Raw genomic sequence first — 20,211 nt, forward strand, 5'->3', positions numbered from 1 at the left:
TCTCCTGTAACTCATAGATAGAAAATTTGAGAATGAAACTTTTTTTTTGAGAAAGCATAAGCACCAGTGGGGGAAGGGCAGAGGAATAGGCAAAGAGAGAATCCCAAGTAGGCTTCACGCTGTCAAAGCAGAGCTCTACCTGTCACTGTATCCTAAGCTGATGTTGTGCTACTGATTAATGATAATTTGCTGAATATGCAAAATATTTTCATATTCTAAAATACAATAAACACTTTTGAATCTTCCAAAAATATGCCAATAAAACAATTGTTTTGAAGAGTCACAATTCTGATTGTGCCCAAGCTTACAAGAGAGTAGAATCAAAGAGTATACCAAGATTTACAGTCAGATGGTTCCATTTCCACAGGTTGCCTCCAAAACTTTCCTGACCGATAAATATGACTTTGATGAGCTTATCCATCCAATAATCTGACCTAGAGTCATACTTTCTAAAGTGAAGTCAAGATTATTTATGTGCATTGTAAGAAAATATGAAAACTATTGTTAAAAACCTCATTCTTTAAAAACTTCTCAGTGTATGCATGTGTTTTAAATGCATATAATGCTTTGTTCAGTAGCACAGGCATATAATTCATAGATATGGAACTACATGCCCAAAAGTCTTTTACTGCAAAGGGTTTACAATTTAAAAGTCTGATGATCTATGATCTAGAGTGAATAATCTCCCTTCACTTGAGAGAGATGGAGAACATGAGTTGTCTCTTATGGCACAATCCATACAATGTGATCTCTTTCATCCAGTTCTCCCATCCACCTATATGTGTGGCTATTGACAGGCAGGCAGGGATTCTTCTCCTAGTGCAGGCAGTAAATAGGGGGAGAAATGAACAAGTCACATGGTTCAAAACCATTATGGACAATGCAAAACAAACAAACAAAAAAAACAAACAAACACACACAAAAAAAACAAGACAAAAAACCCAAAACAAACAAACAAAAAAACAGGCTGAAATCAAGACATTTTATTTCAACCCCCTGATTCTTGAGTAACTTCAGACAAACGATTTAAGTTCATTCTTCAGTCATCCCAGCTGTTGAGTAGAAATCATCTACTTCACAATTAATATAAAATAGGCATTGTATGCCTTTCTCTAGTAACTTCATAGGACTTTTTGTGAGGATTTCATGTGCTAAGAAATGCATATGGATGATACTGATACAAAACATATCTAAAAATGAAACAGAAAAATGTACACGCCACAGTAAAAGCCTTCAAGCACTCAATACATCAGAAGCCTTGCTTATCTCGGGTTGTTCTTTGTCTTCTCCCACAAAAACAAATGAGAAGCTCAGGCAATAATGATTTACTGGGAATTGTTTAAATCTACTAAATCGTTTCCTGTCTTCAATACAGCGATGGGCAAATCTCTTGGGTTTGGAGATCATCACTGAATCAGTCAGGCTCTTGGTTCCTGAGCTCTTACAACAGAGTCACTGCCATAACTTCTCAGTGACCACACAATATACCCGAAGTGAACATGAGAAATGGCATTTAGAAACAACAAAATATGAAGCACTCTGTAAAAATTAAATGAAAGTTTCAAGTTTCCCAGAGATGCCAGTAGAGGAAAAGAAAATGGGACAGAAAAAGGCATAGAAGCCAACAAATGAGGCGGGACCTGGAATTAATGATTCTTTGTAATAAACGGAGATGCTGAATCCATTACCAAGCCTTAAAAGAAAAGAAGCTGCAAGATTAGAAAACAACCAAGACATTGTAAAAGTATCCACAGAAGTAATAAACACGTGGGCACACACAGGTCAGCACCATCTATACACAAGAGACATTTAACAAAACCCGACTTCAGACAGTATTTGAGGAAGGCACAATTACTACTGCTTTTTGGAAGAAAAGCCTCTAAGAAAAAAATGTAGAAGGAAAATGTGGTACCACCCCATCCATAAAAAATACAAAAAGTTTTTCTGAAAACCCCTGGTTTTAACAACAATTCCAGTGTCTTCATATTCAGATGAACCAAAATATTTCATTAGAAAACAGAATGTTTGGGGCACCTGGGTAGCTCAGTCAGTTGAGCATTCGACTTCAGCTCAGGTCAGAATCTCACGGTTTATGAATTCAAGCCCTGCATCTGGCTCTGTGCTGACAGCTCAGAGTGTGGAGCCTGTTTCAGATTCTGTGTCACCTCTTACCCTCCCCTGCTCACACTTTCTCTCTCTTTCTCTAAAAATAAATAAAGATTTTTTTGATAAACGAAAAAAAGAAAAAGAAGACAATATGTATGTATGTATATGTATATATATTTTAACTATAACACTGATCACATTAATATATTGATATTCATATGTTTATCACCAATATTATATTTATATAATTAACATAAATATAAATTTATATATTTATGTAAATATATAAGATTTCTATTTAATAATATTCAATTAAATAGACTCTTTAAGGAAAGAGAGGAAGGGCATAGGACTGAACCTGGGAATACTCCAAAACGAGAAGACAAGTCAACAGTGAAAAGGTAACCATTGAAGGTAAGAGAAAATCTAGGAACATATGTTATCTTATAAGCCAAAAGAAGAACTTGTTCCAAGAAGAAGGGAAAAGTCTGTTGTGTCAAATGCTGCTGAGACATACAGCAAGATAAGCAGAGATCATTGGAAAACACTGACCACTGGATTTCAAAGATGGTAGATGCTAATCTAAATATGCAGAAGTTTGGGATGGAAGTTCTACTGGAGTGAACTAAAGGGAGAAAGGGAAGTGAGAAAGTGAAGAGAGTAAAAAGGCAAACTTTATTCTAAAGTATTTCTACTATAAAAGAAAGGAGAAATGGGTGGTAGCTAAATAAGACTACATGGTAGAGGAGGGGGTTCAGTTTGGTTGGTTTAAGATGGGTCACTCTTTGGGCTCTGGGCAAAAAAAAATGAACTAGAAAAGAAAAAAACTAATGACACAGCAAAGAAGGGCTAATTAATTACGCATTACACAAAGTAGTGGAGAAGGATGGGATCCAGAGCCTGGGAGGAGGACTGGACATTATATATGGACAGTTTATCCATATTAACAGGAGAGAGGGCAGAATTTAGACACATACACAAGTAAGAGGGAGAACACTAATCAATATCAACATTATCATCACTAAGGTATAGTGTTTGATTTTGGCCAACTACATGCATAGCCTAGTTAACCTTCACAACAAAACTATGAGGAAACACGAGACCACCCACTTTTCAGATTTTGAAAAACAGGTTTGAAGAGATTAAGAAGCATGGCTAGGTAGTTAAGCAGTCTTAATTCACAGCCCAGTCTATAAACTTGTAACTGCATTAAGCCTCCCACCCTCATCCCCCTCCAACCCCAGCCATGAGCACACCAGTGTTTGCACCTTGGTGTTATCAGAAAGCTACAGTTTGATTTCCCTCCTTTTCTGAGAAAGAAGAAAAAGGTGGCAACTTCACAAAGACAGTTCTATTTCTCCTCTCATGTCACTCTTGACTTTAATTTTTTTAACTTTTTTTTTCTTGTCTTCAGACACTGTAAGAATTGAAACCACTAATATACTAAGTTGGTCCTTTATTCCGTTTTTTCAACATGTATCTCAGTGTTCCCTAATTATAACTGACCATATGAATCACTGTAATACCACTTAATCTTTTGACTTGGGAAGTGCAATCACGATTTTAGGGATTTATTTGAAGTAAGGAAATCTTATTCATCATATCACACTCTTATATGCATACTAGGGACAATGGGAAAGTGAAATCCTGAAGGGACAATTTCAATGTTAAATGATCTAATGAGGAAATTAAACAAAATGTGTAATTAGCTCCATAATGAGACCTTAGATATAATTAACATACTTTATTTCTTAAATCCAGAAAAACGAAGTGATGAGTTTATACAAAGTTTGGATAGGTTAAAAAAATAAATTATTACTACCTCCCATGTGTCCAGAACTGAATTTTCCATGGAAAGTTTTATGCTCAATTCAAAAACCCATAAATACCTATCAGTTCATCAGTACAACCTAATATAAGTTTTAACAATATGTGTTTCTCCCCACAATTTAAATACATGGGTTTCTTTATAATTGTGGAAGTATTTTGAAGTACCTTTTTTTAAATTCCAAATAATAACTATAAAGCATATTGTAAAATGAGTTACCAGTTGAAGACCATTTGGTGAACTGGTGCTCCTTATTAATTTTATAAATTCAGGGAGGGAAAACCCCTGCAAAATCTATACACATTCTTTTGTCAGATATGTGAGCAACAAATGTTAAAGTCAGCAAGAAAGTGCATGTAGTTTTAATTATCTTAAGTGGAAACTCCTACTATGGGAGTTTTCAGAAGAAATCCACAAAATGGAAATGATTCTGGGAAAATATCCCAATGGAGAACAGTGCCGTGTGGAACAATCTCTCAGAGGCTGCTGCGTGATGCCTGGAAAAAATGTCCTGTACCGCCACAAGTCAAAGTCATCTCAGGGGTCTATTTTTCAACCTTCCTATTTCTGAAAGTTAAGGAACTATATTCTAGAGGAAGAACCAAGGAAAAGTCCTTAACTTATTCAATTACTGCAACTCTAGATAAAGGACACTCTAAAGCCACAAGGAATGTGAGGAGGAAGTTTAGATGGCACAGCACACAGTGATGTCAGACCCAGAACGACTATATCAGATCAGACTTTACCCCCAAACAACAAATTTCATAAAACAAGCAACTCTTGAGCGAAATTATTACTAGACTGAAAACAGAGACCTTCACATCAACATTCATCTTATTTTATTCAACATAATGTCTGACTTTGTAAAACTTATGCCCATCTATGTTGAAGACAGTATCATGACCCCATACAACAGAGCAGTTAAAGATGTGACTAATCAAATCATTGTTACTCTTCTATTTTCAAATAGGCACTCTACTCCAGTTCTTTTAAGATGAATTAAAAAACAAAACAAAACAAAACAAAAAAAAAACCCTCCTTTTTATATCTGGTCTCTAAAACCAAGTAGAGAGAAAAACAGATAAATGTATACATTCACTCATTCATAGATACATTCATTCATATATGCACACTTTTGTGACCCCCCTGCCACCTCCAAATCAGACCAATTGTGAGAATGTTAAAGACGCAGCAGTGATGCTGTAAACAGGAATAGAGGTGAGGTGTCTGGCACATGGTCTCGTCGGACAGGGATCTTCAAGTGTCCAGTGGAATCCCCCACTCACCTGGCAGAGGTCAGGCTACTCCTCTCAACTCTGCCACAGCATGAAATATAAGATGTCTGTCATTCCTGTGGGCGCTATCACCTCTTAATATGTACCTCCATCATTTACGATAGGCAGAGATTTCTCGGTGGCTGAAAAGATTCACAAAGGCCACATAGTAGACACAAGAATTTTATGCTACTTCTTCAGGAATTTTACCAACTGCTGCTGCTGCTCTATGTCCTTTGACTCTCCCCAAATTATAAAGCTGCCCTGACCTATTCCATCTTTTCTGGCCACTAAATCTCCTATCTGCCTTTGAGACTGCTTCAACCCATGTCATGCCCATGACCTATGCCAACCTACCGTATGCTACATCCCAACTGCAACCACGCTACTTGGATGAACAAAACAGAACAACACAAAACCAAGCATTTATTTAAGAAAGACCCTGTACCAGGACACCTGGGTGGCTCAGTTGGGTAAGTGTCTAACCCTTGATTTTGGTTCAGGTCATGAGATCACGTTATGAGATCAAGCACCACGTAGGGCTCCTTGGTGAGCGTGAAGCCCATCATCAGATGGTCATCCAGTTACAACCAATTTCTCTAGTGATAAAAGCCTTCTGTGAGCTTTATTAGCCAATGACCACTGACAACTTTCTGAGCCCACATATCTTGGAATTCACCAAGGTGAACGTGACTTAATGGGAATCATCATAGGTAACATCCTTGGTCTTCTTGGAATGACCAGAATGACTGGACACATTTTTGTTTGTGTGCATTTACCTTTTCACCATCTCTCCCTGGTTCTCCTTTGTAACCTGGTAGTCCCTGAACTCCCTAAATCAAGCACAAAATACAATTCTGTTAGTTACGTTTTTGGTTCAGTAGAAATAGTAATTCTACAATGTGTATCTATGAATCACATACTTGTATTCCTGGGGGTCCTGGGACACCTGGAGATCCTGCAATTCCTTGATATCCCTAAAGAAAAGTAAACAAAAAATAATTAATATTTCATCATACTCACAAAGAGCAGCCCTCCATTTCAGGATTCACTCTTGTCTGGAGTGTCTTACACCTAAGACTTCACTTGATGACTGTTTAAGAAACAAAAATCGCAAAGTTTCAAATGCTGAAAAAGGAATTAATATCCCCCAGTCTTTAGGGGAAAGGTCTCAAATATCTTTAGACGAATAAAAATAACCACAAATGCTTCAATTAAAAGGAAGGCTTTGAATTCACAGCTCCCCCTCAAAAACTGTTTTGCACACAGAAACATATTTATCATATTTGAGAGAAAAACACATAAGATTGGCGGATTATACAAATGTAATACATTTTGAAACTACCTGATTCAATGGCCATTTGAGTTAATCTTTGGAATAAATTAAAACTTGATAAATGTTATTCTTCAGAGTAAGTCATTAACAGCCTTTGGACTGCTCATTTTAGAAAGCTGCTGATGTTACCCATGAGCATGGCTGTGACACATTTCCCCCACCTCCCAAGGCTGCACTGTCCATTGAGGCAAGGGTCACTTTTGTTTCCACTACTTTTTTTTTTTTAATGTTTTATTTATTTCTAGGAGAGAGAGAGAGAGACAGCGTGAGCAGGGGAGGGTCAGAGAGAGAGGGAGTCACAGACTGAAACAGGCTCCAGGCTCTGAGCTGGCAGTCAGCACAGAGCCCGACGCGGGGCTCGAACCCATGAACCGCGAGATCATGACCTAAGCGAAAGTCGGACGCTCAACCGACTAAGCCACCCAGGCGCCCCATTGTCTCCGCTACTTCTTACTTCTCCCTCCAGAACTGGGCCTTTGGCAAAACAGCACAACTGTTTCAGACAAGGCCAACTATTCACCCTTCACTCAGCACATGGCAATTAAACTCCAAAACAAACTTGGCAGGCCCTCAACATTTGTCTAGGTTTCCCTAGGTCAATGTCACATTGACTTGGACCACCTGGCACCTCGCTCTCTTATTCAGACCCCCTCTTTTGTGGGTCTTACTGTTTCCATACAGCTTTCTGTTGTCAACAATGTTAAAACAGATGTCATTAATGTTTCCAATTATATCTTCATTGTTAAATCCAAAAGCCTCATTTCCATGTGGCTATTTATGACTGCTTTTTGTATTCACCCACTCACTCATTAGCACATTTTTAGATGTGATTTTAGAGATAGCAAAATTCCCTGCTTACCACTCCCATTTTTAAATATCCCTTTTACTATTCTTTTGATGCCTAACAATACCAGTAACAATAATAATTGCTGTCTCAGCAACATCAGTCTTACTGGTTTTCTCCCTTTACATACAGTCACATTTTTTATTCTGTAGAATGCTCTCCGTTATTCTCCCAATGACAGACTATATAATTTCTATCACCAAGCATGGTACTTTCCTTCATACTTGTCCAGTTCTTCCGAGTTTATCATCATGTTTCCTCCAGGATTTCTCAACAAATTCTTCTCCTGAGTCCCTGTGCCCAATCCTTAAACATATTGCTTCACCAGTGAATAAGACTCATAACAAACCTTTCTATACTCCATACAAAGCAACCTGCAGCTTTCAAGCCCAACATATGTTCCCTGGGTGGCCACTGTTTCTGTGTCATGGGATTATGTGCCCCTTGATATGAGAAACCCGGTCCAATTCATTTCTTTATTTCCAGCACTGAACAGAGCATTTGGCAATTCTGGGTTAATCAAACTTTGAAAGAAGTTACCTTTGAGTCATCCACACTGCACAAAGTGAAAAATCCCTTTCCCCAAGGATCCAGGTTATGTTTGTGCCACTACCACTAGCAAATTCAAGTTTTTAGTCTTACTATGTGGTTTATGTTCTCAAGATCAGTAGGAAGAAAGAAAAGAGTCAATCCAAACAGTTTGCTCAGCCTTTTACCTCTATCACTCTAGCTACTACTGAATCTCTTTCCTTCAACCACTTTGCATTCAGATAGGCCTGGAATTAAATTTCAACTCTGTCACTGCTAGCACATGCCCAAGGAGAGTTAGGTTACTTATAACTGCTGCTACTTAGGATGCCTCCAGATCCTTCAAAATCCTGTATGCACTTCTCTGGATAGTCTGATATAATTAATAACAGGCTGTTGTAATTGAGAGGAAACAATAGCAGCAATGATTTATACAGTATTTACCATAGTCCAGATTAAGTACATCACATATATTAATTCGTGTAACCCTCACAACCACCCTTTAATTAATGTAGGTTCTGTATTATCCTTATTTTTAGATGAGGAATCTGAGGCATGTAAGATTAAGTAACTTGCCCAAAGTTACTAGTAAGCTGATAGAGTCCATGGGAACACTCTCTATCAGAAAATGTTTTATGATAGACCAGATCTTATGATTCGAGGATAATTAATCAGATTCAAAAAAGGACATTTGCCGGGCTGCTTTTAAATTGTTTAGAATTCTGAGTGCCCAAAGAATACAAATGTTCCTAAAATTCCTCAAAAGAAAGTTACCATGGAGATTGGCTATTTATCAAAATGGCTGGTCATCTGCAAAGTTCACTGTAATAAATTATTTTTTTCACATTTTTTTCAAAAGTTAAGCCAAATGTCATATCTGCTTTATTACTTTTTTTTTTTACAACAAATCTTTTGTAGAAGATCAAAAATTGTCCTCTTCTTCAAAGAAGTAAATTAATATGATCCATTTGTTAGAGAGGACACATCGCATTTTAATGGATTAAAGCAACGTGGAGATGCCCCAGACTGTGTTCCCAGCTCACCTCTGACTCATAATGTGACCTCAGGCAGAGTGATCATATCCCCAAATCCTGGGAGGCAACTCACTAAAGTGGAAAGACAATGAATCTTGAAATTGGAAGACCTTGGGCTGAATTTTTGCTCCTCCCTTTACTTTCTACGGGATTTTGACTAAGTAACTCTGCCTAGCTAAGCCTCAGTTTCTTACCAAAACCAGGATAACAGTGCCCACTTCACTTCTGAAAAGAAACAAATGGAGCACAGGTGAAAATGCCTGGCAGGTGCTAGAAACTTAAATGTGAGTTTTCTTTTTTTTTTTTTTCCCTTCAGATTCAACGACGATTGTACAAAACCATAAGAACACTTCTGCAAACTGTTATTGTGTGGCCTTAATGAGCACTGTTAGCACATAAGGAATGGAAGATCCAGTCATCATCATGATTTAACCCTTTTTCAACACTTCATATGGATCTAATGGTGAACCTGTGAACAAGGTTTCAGTGTATTTTATAATAGACCTGTTTGCTTTGTCTTTGGAAGAATTAAAATACAAAAGATAATAAATGCTTCCCACAATATGAGAGCCAAGTTGATGTGGGTTTTTTTTTTCTTAACTTACAAAGAGAGGCATTCTTGAAAACTTAGTTATATAAAGAAACTCAAAGGTTATTTTAAAAGCTAGAGGAAGTATGATTAGTAACAAAATTAAGAAAAACCAAAACCACATCCATGCTGAGGGATCCCAGGGCAAACCACTAGAAGAAACTGGATGAAATTGAGAAAAACAAAATTTGGACTAAAAATCAGGAAAATAAAGGTTAACAGGGAGGAATATTACAACAGAGAACAATTTCCAAGAGGAGCAAGAACTAAACACTGTTGACTCATAACAGGGTACACTTGAACAAGAAAAATGCCCTGACAAGCTTTCCATACAGCTGAGTTATTATTTTTCTGAATACACAGCTTTCTGTGTTTTCCGGTATGAGTACAACTTTCACAAGATCTTTGATCAATACTGTTCGACACTAATTTTGCCATTTTGCAATTATTAGCAGGTCCAAATATCCACCATGTGCAACATTTCTGACAATAAAGTCTTTTCCATGTTCACAGAAAGTCTTTTCATAAATGAGTCATTTTTTAGGAAAAATATATTCTCACTGCCAAATTGTAGGGTTGAAGAATACAGAATCAATTTAATTTCCTTCCATGATTCATAGTTATAATGCTCCAGGAAAGATGTATAGCATTGAAATGGAAACTAAGGAAATAAAATCATCAAATGTGCAAGGGTCACAATCTCTTCTGAGCCCAATTCTAATTAGACCATAAAATATTCTGCCAATCTAAATATACAGTTCTCAAATAGTGATGAGGATAGAGTAATCGATTTCCTTTCAGTACTCTAAATACTAAAAATGAGAATAAAATCCATAGATAGCATTTGGGATGTCACTCTTCTTTCTGAAATGTAAGAATGTGATTCAAAGTTTATTCTATTACATAATTTTCTTCAAGGTTTTCCAAAATTCCAAGATCCTCTTAAGTATATAGCCAGGGTAACTAAGTAACCAAAATCAAGTGTATATTTTTAATGTCCTCTATGGATTCTTCTTGCCATGAGCACACGTTATAACTCTACACAACTAAATGCCAAAAGTATTCTTATATCTGTCTTTTCATGTATAGCTAATATAGAAACTCAACTCATTTGTTTGTCACCTAACAACAAACTATCAGTCAAGTAGTTTATATGCTTTAACTGATTGCTCAAATTACTTGACTAATAGATCCCATTAATATATGTAAAATTAAACCTGAGCTAAGTTCTAAAAAAGAACTGGAATGCTATGGGAGGTAAAGAGTAGAGAGGGAAGCTTTCTGAAGACACAAGCTCAAAGGAGCACCAAAGGAAGCACAGTGTGGAAGAGGAAGCCCTTCAAAATATGCCATGAAGCATGACAAGATGAGCCATATCCATGGAGACAGAAGAAGAGACAGCACATGGGAAAGCATGATGCAAACGAGACTGGATCAGCAACTTACCAGTGCTTACATGCACAGCTTGTGGGGAATTTTCTTTTAATGTTTATTTATTTTTGAGAGCACAAGTCGGGGAGGGTCAGAGAGAGAGGGAGACACAGAGTCCGAAGCAGGCTCCAGCCTCTGAGTTGTCAGCACAGAGCCCAATGTGGGGCTCAAGCCCACCAACCGTGAGATCATGACCAAACCCAAAGTCGGACACTTAACCAACTGAGCCACCCAGGTGCCCCATGAAGGATTTTGGTCTTTAACCAATCTACTACACCAGAGTATCACACAATCAGACTGAGAAGCTTGCTTGCTACACCATGGAGATAACAATTAAAAGGGGCAGGGAGAAGCAGAAAGACCATATGGGACGTTCCCACAGGGGAAAGATAATGGTAGGTAGAACCTGAGTCCATTCAGGGTGTATTTAATTCAACCTGATGATAAGCTACAGGATGGCAGGAATCTGAAGTTATAGTATGATGCCCAGGTTTCTGGCTTGTGCAGCGCATGGCAGATAACATATAACTAACTGAATGGGGGAATCTGGAGGAAAATACTGTTATTTGGTTGCAAAGTAATAGCACAGACTTTTTAAAAGTATTTTTATTGACTAAAATAAAGAATTTACATTTGGCCCTGGGAAGATATAAGCTTCTGTTGGGGGATAAAACAAAGTTTCTACTGAAAGCAAACTCCATTTACTATAAATGAAATTTAATCTATATCTGATTCTCCCTCCCTTAAGTAAAAGTGGATGAGTGATAAGCATGGAATGATATCACTTGCTTTCCTATAATAATTTGCCTTGAGCTGCACACATGAAAGAAAAACACTTCCTACCTTTGACAAATAATCTCTGCAGATGCAGCTTGGCTCTCGGGTTCACAGAATTTAATTAAACTTAGGTAAATTGCCTCGTTCCCTGCATATGACTCCACTTAACGTTATACTAAGCTTATTTCAAAAGAACAATGTACATACAGGGTGCCTGGATGGCTCAGTCGGTTAAGTGTCTGACTCTTGACTTTGGCTCAGGTCATGATCTCACAATCAGTGAGTTCAAGTCCCGCATCAGGCTTGGTGCTGACAGTGTGGGGTCTGCTTGGGATTATCTGTCTCTCTTCTTCCCTGCCCTTCCCCTGCAAGCTCACACGCTCTCTCTCTCTCAAATTAAGTAAATAAACACTAAAAAAAAAGAAAGCAAAAGGAGAATGTGTGACTTTTTAAGGTAACCAACAGCATCTTTAACAGTTCTTACTTCCTAACCTAAATTTCTAGTAATTATGCTTTCTATTCAAAGGGAAATGGCCAATAACCAGCTTCATTCCTTCTCTTTCTGTTCTATTTTTCCACGGTATTTACCACAATCTGATATCACTTATTTTTATTATTATTATTATTGTGTATTCATTACTATTGCCCCTCCCTAGTGGAATGTGAGCTTCAAAATGGTGGGTTTTTTCTCCTTTGGGTTTTTTTGTTTTTTTTGTTTTTAGTTTTATTTTTGAGAGAGAGATAGAGACAGTGAGAGTGGGGGGGAGGGAGGGATGGTCAGAGAGAGGCAGACACAGAATCTGAAGCAGGCTCCAGGCTCTGAGCTGTCAGCACAGAGCCCAACGCGGGGCGCGGGGCTCGAACCCACGAACGGTGAGATCATGACCTGAGCTGAAGTTGGACGCTTAACCAACTGAGCCACCCAGGCGCCCCTTATCTCCTTTGTTAATTGCATATTTCCTTAAATTAGAACAGTGCCAAGAACAAAGGAAATACCCAATCAATATCAGGTATATGAATGGTGAATGAAAGAAAGAATAAGTAAGAATAAAAACATATAAATATTTATGGAGCCCAACCAGTCACTGCTACTGAGGGCTCTAAAATAATAGCAGAAATAGCCCTGTACTCACACAGATTGCAAACAAAACAACACACAATGTAAGCATAAATTTATCTTTGAAATCACACATGCTAGTTGTGTCACCAAACAATTCCTTCAAGAATTTAATTACTTGGATCAAGAAGATGTGGTTTATCTATACCATGGAATACTACATGGCAATGAGAAACAATGAAATCTGGCCGTGTGTAGCAACATGGATGGACCTTGAGGGAGTTATGCTGAGAAAAATAAGTCAGGCAGAGAAGGACAAATATCATATGTTTGCACGTATAGGAGGATTAGGTGGAAATTGAAGGAGGAACAAGGGGGAGAAGAAGGGGGAAATGGTGGGGGAAAGGGAGAGAGGCAAACCATGAGAGACTCTTGAATGCTGACAAAAACTGAGGACTGATGGATGTGGGGGGGAGGAGGGATGGGCATGGAGGAGGGCACTTGTGGGGATGAGCACTGGGTGTTATGTGGAAACTAATTTGACAATAAACTATTTGTAAAAAAAAAAAAAAGAATTTAATTACACACACACATAACAGTACTATATAATATCTATACACACATCATTATTTTATATACTATCCATAATATTTAAAAAAATAAGCATATTTAAGAGGCCCATGAGGAACACATGAAGAGATCCATACATGAGATTTACATAAGGGGTATGCTGGAGAAACATTAATTAGCTAGTTGACCAAGCTTTGTCTAGGAAAGCTTTTTAAGAGAAAAATTTAAACCCAGATTTTATTACAGAAAAGGAAGATAAACTGCCCAAGTGTAAGATAGGTTATTTGAGGCAAATGGTCCAGATTTTAGTTTACTAGTAGGACTCTCATGCAGGGTTTGATTGCGTGTGTGCATGTATCTTATGGTATTGGGAGACATGGAGACGATAAACCCTTTTGTTAAAGGAATCCAAACTGAGGTGAAGTGAGAGCTCAGGTAGAAACTAAAATTCATCTCTAGACAAATGTTTCTTACACTTCATCAGTAAGCCACTTATAATTCTGTTTTCCAAGCTAAGTAACAGCCATTCCTTTGGCTTGTAACCTCATGTACCCCATTTTCCAGGCCTTAATCTTCATGGCACTCAGCTCTTAAATTCCAAATTCCCCACAGCTCTTAAACTGTTGAGTCCACAACTGGCACCATATTCAGTTAAGAGTCTGATGGAGGAAAACATAAAAACGTATCTCATGGGTCCTATTGTTCTACTACTAATTATTCACCTCTTGTCAAGCTTACTCTGCAAGTGGAATGGCTAGTTTTCTTCCCTTTCCTTCCATTCTCTACCATCATTCTTGACTCATTTTAAAACAGCACCTCTTGTTTGGATTACACCTGAGGTACAGTCAGTTCTCACCAACAGATATTCTTCTGAGTTTTTACTCTCTCCCCATTTCTCTCTTCTAAATCAAATCCAAATCCTACAAATTCCCATAGAATCCTAAACCAAATCTAACACTTCAAAACCAAGACTGTTATGGTTCTTAATACAGATGTTATATATTTACTAACAATGCCAAATATTGCATCACCCTTCCGGGAATCACCCTTCCAGGCAACCCCATTACAAATGCGGATCCCTCTTCACCAAGGTTAAATTTAAGTAACACATCCCAGACAAGTGAGAGCCATACATTTATTTGGGTTGAATTTCACTACATTAGAACAGCCATTCTCCAAGTTCACTAAATCTTTTTGGATTTCTGTCACCCCAAATGCCAAAATAAATTCCAAAAGTGAAATCAAGAATTAAAAATTCTTAAAAATTGTAACAAAGTAAATAGAGAAATGCTCAAGAAAAAGAACACTAGAAGAAATAACACAACATTTAAGTGTGAGAAAATTTTACACTGCTAAAAATTAAAAACAAAGCTATAAACCAAACAATTAAAAGAAACATTTACAACATATAATATCACTCATCACTCTTACAGAAAAGGACAAAAGGGAAATTACTCTGAATGTCAGACTTCTTTCTATATTCAACTACCACTTAAAATTTGTATTTGAACAGGGGCAGCTGGCTGGATCAATCAGTCTAGCATGCAACTCTTGACCTTGGGGTTATGGATGCAAGCCACTCAGGCACAGCAAAAATAATCTTTGAAAAGATTTCTACTTGACCATCTGACAAAATTTTAATATATCCAAAACCAAACTCTTGATTTACCTTGCCCAAGTTTCCCTATTCATTCTTCCACATTTCACTGGAGTCTCCTTTGACTTCTCTCCTTCACACGCAGGGAGTAAGTACATCATCAAATCCCATCAGCTCTAACTTCAAATTACCCCCCCCCCCCCAGAAAGCCAGCAGTTCTCTTTGTCTCACTGTTTACTGTCCAGATGCTAGCTGCCATCATCTTGCTCCTGGATTATCTTAAGAGCCTCCTAACTGATCCTGCTTATGCCATCAACTCCCTAAAATCTATTCTCAACTCAGAAGTTAGAGTAATTTTGTTTTTAAATAAGTTACGTCATATCAGTCCTTAACTCAAAGACACCTCAGTTTACTTCAAGTGAAAGCAAAGTCATCACAATGGCCTAAAGAACTCTACTCAGTCTCTTCTCCTTTCTCCCTCTTAACTACACAAATTCATCTCCTACTAGCCTGCCCCATCCCTATCTATGGGGGGTGGGAACAAAGAGGGGTGCTGCTTCATGGGGTGTGGCTCATCAACCAATCTATTCTTCTGTCTATCGGTAGCACTGTGCTATCAGTATTCCTGAATTATTTATGGCCAATAATACAGAAAATCATCTCAAGAATTTGACAGTTTAGTCTAGCTTACCTTTCTTTCTTAGCAAATATGATGGCCCTCATGGAATATTAGAAAATCAGCATTGGAGAGACAATGGGCCTCATCTGGTACCAACTTCTCATTTTCCAAATGAAGAAACTGAGGCCCATGAAACCAAAGCAACTTTTAAAAGCAAAACGGAGGGCAAAACAGCTTCTAATCTCTCCCACAACCAGCTAGGGCTTTGGTTTCCTAAAGTACTTTAGTTCATGAAGAGTACTTAATAATGACAGAAAACAAAACACTACATCTACAAAATCATAAACATTACTATTATATGTTTTCATATATGGCCTGCTTTTAAAAATAAATCTATGTCATAACAGTGTAATGTCTTTACTAATAGCACTACTCTGAACTACCTAGCAGGATATATAAATATTTCCCCTGCCTCTCTTTCCATAATGACAGAATAGTAAAATAGACTATGCTCAGAAATTGCTGACAGAAATCATTTAACTGATAGAGAAATGAGAAAGGAGGAGAAGAATGTGAAAAGAGCCCTTTAATTTTGTTTGAAGGCATTTTCCTGATGAAAATTAGTATTTCTCCAGAATGGAATAATTTCCTCTTTAAAGCTTCAGTTGACTTGGCCTGGTTATAACGTGAAAGAGATTCAAACTGCTTATTGAAGGGATTGCACAGAACCAAATCCAAACAAAGCAGAATTCCCTTCGAATTGTTCCATCCAAGTTTCCTTGGTCCAGATGGCTTCGATCGCCAGCCAGAGGCTCCACCCACACCTTCCCACTCCCTCTGTGCACTGGCCTTGGACACACACTAATGACCCTCAGCTGTTCTGGCTCCCAGACTCACTTTCTCTTCCTGCCTGGCCACCCAACCTCCTATCTCCTACAGATTTCCTGCAGGGAAAGGGAGAGATTTAGGAAAAAGTTGTGCCTTTGGGTAAATGGAATAACATTAGAGAATCCATTTCTTATTGTTGCCCCAAACTTAATGACTTAAACCAACACACACTTATATTTCTGGAGGTCAGAAGCCCAACATGGCTTTAGGGAGCTAAACTCATCATGTCAGCGGGGCTGCATTCCCTCTAAAGGCTCCTTCCCTTTACCATCTTCTGGATGCTGCCGACATTCCTTGGCTCAAGGCCACCTCACCTTGATCTCTGCTCTGTCATGACATCTCCTCCCCTGACTCTGACACCCTACCTCCATCCTACATGGATCCTTGAGATTATATCGGCTCCATAGATAAATTTCTGCAGGATAATCTTTGCATCTCAAGAGTTTTGATTTCATCACGTATGCAGAGTTCCTAATCAATACATTTACAAGTCTTAGAGATAAAGATGTGGACAGACACTACTCTGTTCTTTCTCTAACATCAGATATTCTCTAATACCTCCTAATATCTAATTTCAGGTACTACATAAATCCATATATACATACAAACACATACACATGTACTAAATGAGATGACATACTAAGTCCATTATAGCTTAAAGAAGAGTCATAGAGTAATGTCCATGATTATTATATCAGGCTTATTACAACTAGTTTCCAGTACTTCGTTCATGACAAAATATTTAAAAAGAAAAAAAAAATGCAAACTAGAGCTAATAGCCTGTCAAAGGCTTGCTCAGCACCTACCTTTGTATATTGCCTAGGACAATATAATGTCCTAGTAAATTAGTCCTACTATAAATTAGTATATAATTTATACTAAATTATTATTCATTATAATAATAATCATTATAATAATTCTATTAAGTATATATAATTATAATTAATTATTATAATTATAATTATATTAATTATATATAATTATAATATAATTATAGATTATATAATGATTAATAGTTTAGATCATACTAAATTATTATTACTAAATGATTTTGTAGTGCTCTCAGAGGAGCTCTGTGTCATTCTGAGATGCCAGCAGATGACATTTCAGCATGTCAAGTGTATTTGCTTTGGAGGGGGACAGCATCACAGCTGCCAGTACCAAGACAGAGTAGGACCCAGGTAAGGGTCTCCAATGCATCCCACCGAGTGTGATTAGGGAAGAGCTCACACAGGGCCTCAGGCTGCATCATTAATGGGACTGAGGAGTCCTAGTAAGGAATGCCACCAAGTCACATGACACTTTAAGTTATGAAGTGAGAAAAGATGGGATATAAGAAACTCCAAGGAGGGGCGCCTGGGTGGCTTAGTTGGTTAAGTGTCCGACTTTCGCTTAGGTCATGATCTCGCGGTTCGTGGGTTCGGGCCCCGTGTCAGGCTCTGTGCTGACTGCCAGCTCAGAGCCTGGAGCCTGTTTCAGTCTGTGACTCCCTCTCTCTCTGACCCTCCCCTGCTCATACTGTCTCTCTNAAAAAAAAAAAAAAAAAAAAAAGAAACTCCAAGGAAAATGTTGCCACGTAACAGGAGTTGAGGATAAAGGCAAAGAGGAGATGTTAGATTTAGAACCTATTAATTTCATTCAATTCAAACAGAAGCTGTCTGATGATAAATTTTTCATCTTCCTTCCCACAAATTTCTACCTAGCTACTTCTGTAATTACCAGCTTGTCTTACTGCTGCACATAAAGGTTCAAGTGCCCAGGCTACATACCAAAGTCCTCCTGCCTACCTAAGGGTTTTCCTCCTGCAAACATCCCTTATCTTCCAAATCATTGATATTTTCCCCTTCTGCCTCATTATCATCATAAAAACATGTTATAATGTCTCCCATCTTTTATTTTTTTATATATATTTTGCAAGAGAGAGAAATAGAGAAAGAGAATGCAAGCTCAGGGTATGAGTTGGGAGAGGGGCATAGAGAGAGGAAGGGAGAGAGAATCCCAAGAAGGCTCTGTGCTGTCAGCAGAGAGCTGATGCAGGGCTCAAACCAACAAACTATGAGATCATGACCTGAGCAGAAACCAAGAGTTGCAGGGCCCGACTAAGCCACCCAGACACCTTTCTCCCATCTTTTACAACACCCCCGTTTTATTCCACATCCTAACCATGCAACTGCTCCATTCATCTGTTTCTCATTCTAGCCCTCAGAAAAAGCATCTATAGTCACTGTCATCATTTTATCTCACATTCTCTCTTCAACCCATTTCAATCCAACTTTTGAACCCACCCTCCCTAAACCCCACTTATCAAGGGCCCCTATACCTCCATCTAGCAAATCCAATGGTCTAGGCATAGGGCTCATTTTTCTCAACCTCTTAGCAACAATGACACAATTGAGCACTCCCTTCTCAAAATGCTTCCCTCCCCCAGCTTCCAGGGATGCCACCCACTCCTGGTTCTCCTCTTACTTCACTGGTCTTTCTCAGTTTCCTTGGCTCCATCTCCCTTTTTTGCCTCTGAAAACAGCCCAAGGCTCAGTCCACTGCCCCCTTCTCTTCTCTTTACAGTAATCTGTGATTACTCTCCAAATGATCTCATCCATTCTGGTGACTTGAGATAGATACATCTACAAACTATAGAGTCCTAACTGTGTATTTTCATTCTCAAACATATTCCTGAACTCAAGATTCCTCTCTCTAACATCCTAGCAGGCACTGAGGGCATCTTGGAAGACAACAAGGCATTTTCTCCCAGGGCTGCCCAACTTAGTATGTTGTTCACTCAAAGACCTTCTGAGTCTTCCTTGATTCCTTCTCTCATGACTCACACCTAATTTGACAGCAGTTTTGGTCAGCTTTGCATTACAAAACAATCCAGAATATGACCACTTATCTTCTCTTTTCATGACGTTGCCCTGTCTAAGCCATTCTTACTTCTCCCTTAGAATCTTGAAATAACCTCCTACATGGTCTCATTTCCACTCTTGCCCTATATAATCTACTCTCTACATAATATTCATATTTATATTTCTAAAACATAAGCCAGGTCAAGTCACTTCCTATCTCAAAATTCCCAAATGCACTGCCATTACACCTAGAATGAATCCGGTGGGTCGGTTGAGCCGTGCCGCCCATCACCCAGAAGCTCCTCAGTTCTCCACAGCTTCAGTTCATCAGCATATTGTGACCTCTTCAGACACCCTTCTCCAACCATCTCTCTATAGAGGCTCATATGCATACTTAACCCCTTCCCACGCAACACTGGTGTAAGAGACCCCAGCATATCACCACTTCTTCACAAGTTGGCTGTATTTTTGCATTAGATTTGTCAGCAAAGCTCTCTCAGGAACTAACTAGCTCCTAGATCCAGACAGTTGGGATATGGGAGTTTAACATTAGGCTGTGGTTCTTCATTCCTTAAACATTACTGTCTCACAATACAAACCTTCCCATCCTTCATGCAAGAAGTTAATGTCTCATGATAAAGAGACATCTTGGGTGACAATTATTTAATATTTAAAAACAAATTCCTAATGTTTATTTACTTTTATAAACATGTTGACAGCTAACCTACCTGAAAATATTTGCCTATTTGCTTTAAAGTGTATTTGCGTTATGTTTCCTTAATTCAAAAATGTCCTTACAGTTTTCTTGATACTTAGAAGATATTATGTTTTTAGTCAGATTATAAGTCTATTCCAGTGCACGTTCTTAGGAAATGTTCCTAGGTTCTTAG

General features: G+C 38.2%; 1 protein-coding gene across 4 annotated transcripts in view; it reads right to left on the minus strand.

The window, feature by feature from the left end:
• Positions 1-20,211, minus strand: part of COL21A1 (collagen type XXI alpha 1 chain) — a 175,727-nt gene that overhangs the window by 72,661 nt on the left and 82,855 nt on the right. For all 4 annotated transcript variants that reach the window (XM_039244317.1, XM_039244318.1, XM_039244316.1 and 1 more), the window contains 2 exons: positions 6,132-6,185; positions 5,988-6,041 (listed from right to left, as the gene is read on the minus strand). In XM_039244317.1, the coding sequence (XP_039100248.1) occupies positions 5,988-6,041; positions 6,132-6,185 (108 nt within the window). The remainder of the gene's footprint in view (positions 1-5,987; positions 6,042-6,131; positions 6,186-20,211) is intronic.

Source organism: Hyaena hyaena, unplaced genomic scaffold (genome assembly GCF_003009895.1).
Source record: "Hyaena hyaena isolate Hyena2069 unplaced genomic scaffold, ASM300989v1 scaffold_242, whole genome shotgun sequence".
In the NCBI taxonomy this organism is placed as follows: Eukaryota; Metazoa; Chordata; class Mammalia; order Carnivora; family Hyaenidae; genus Hyaena; species Hyaena hyaena.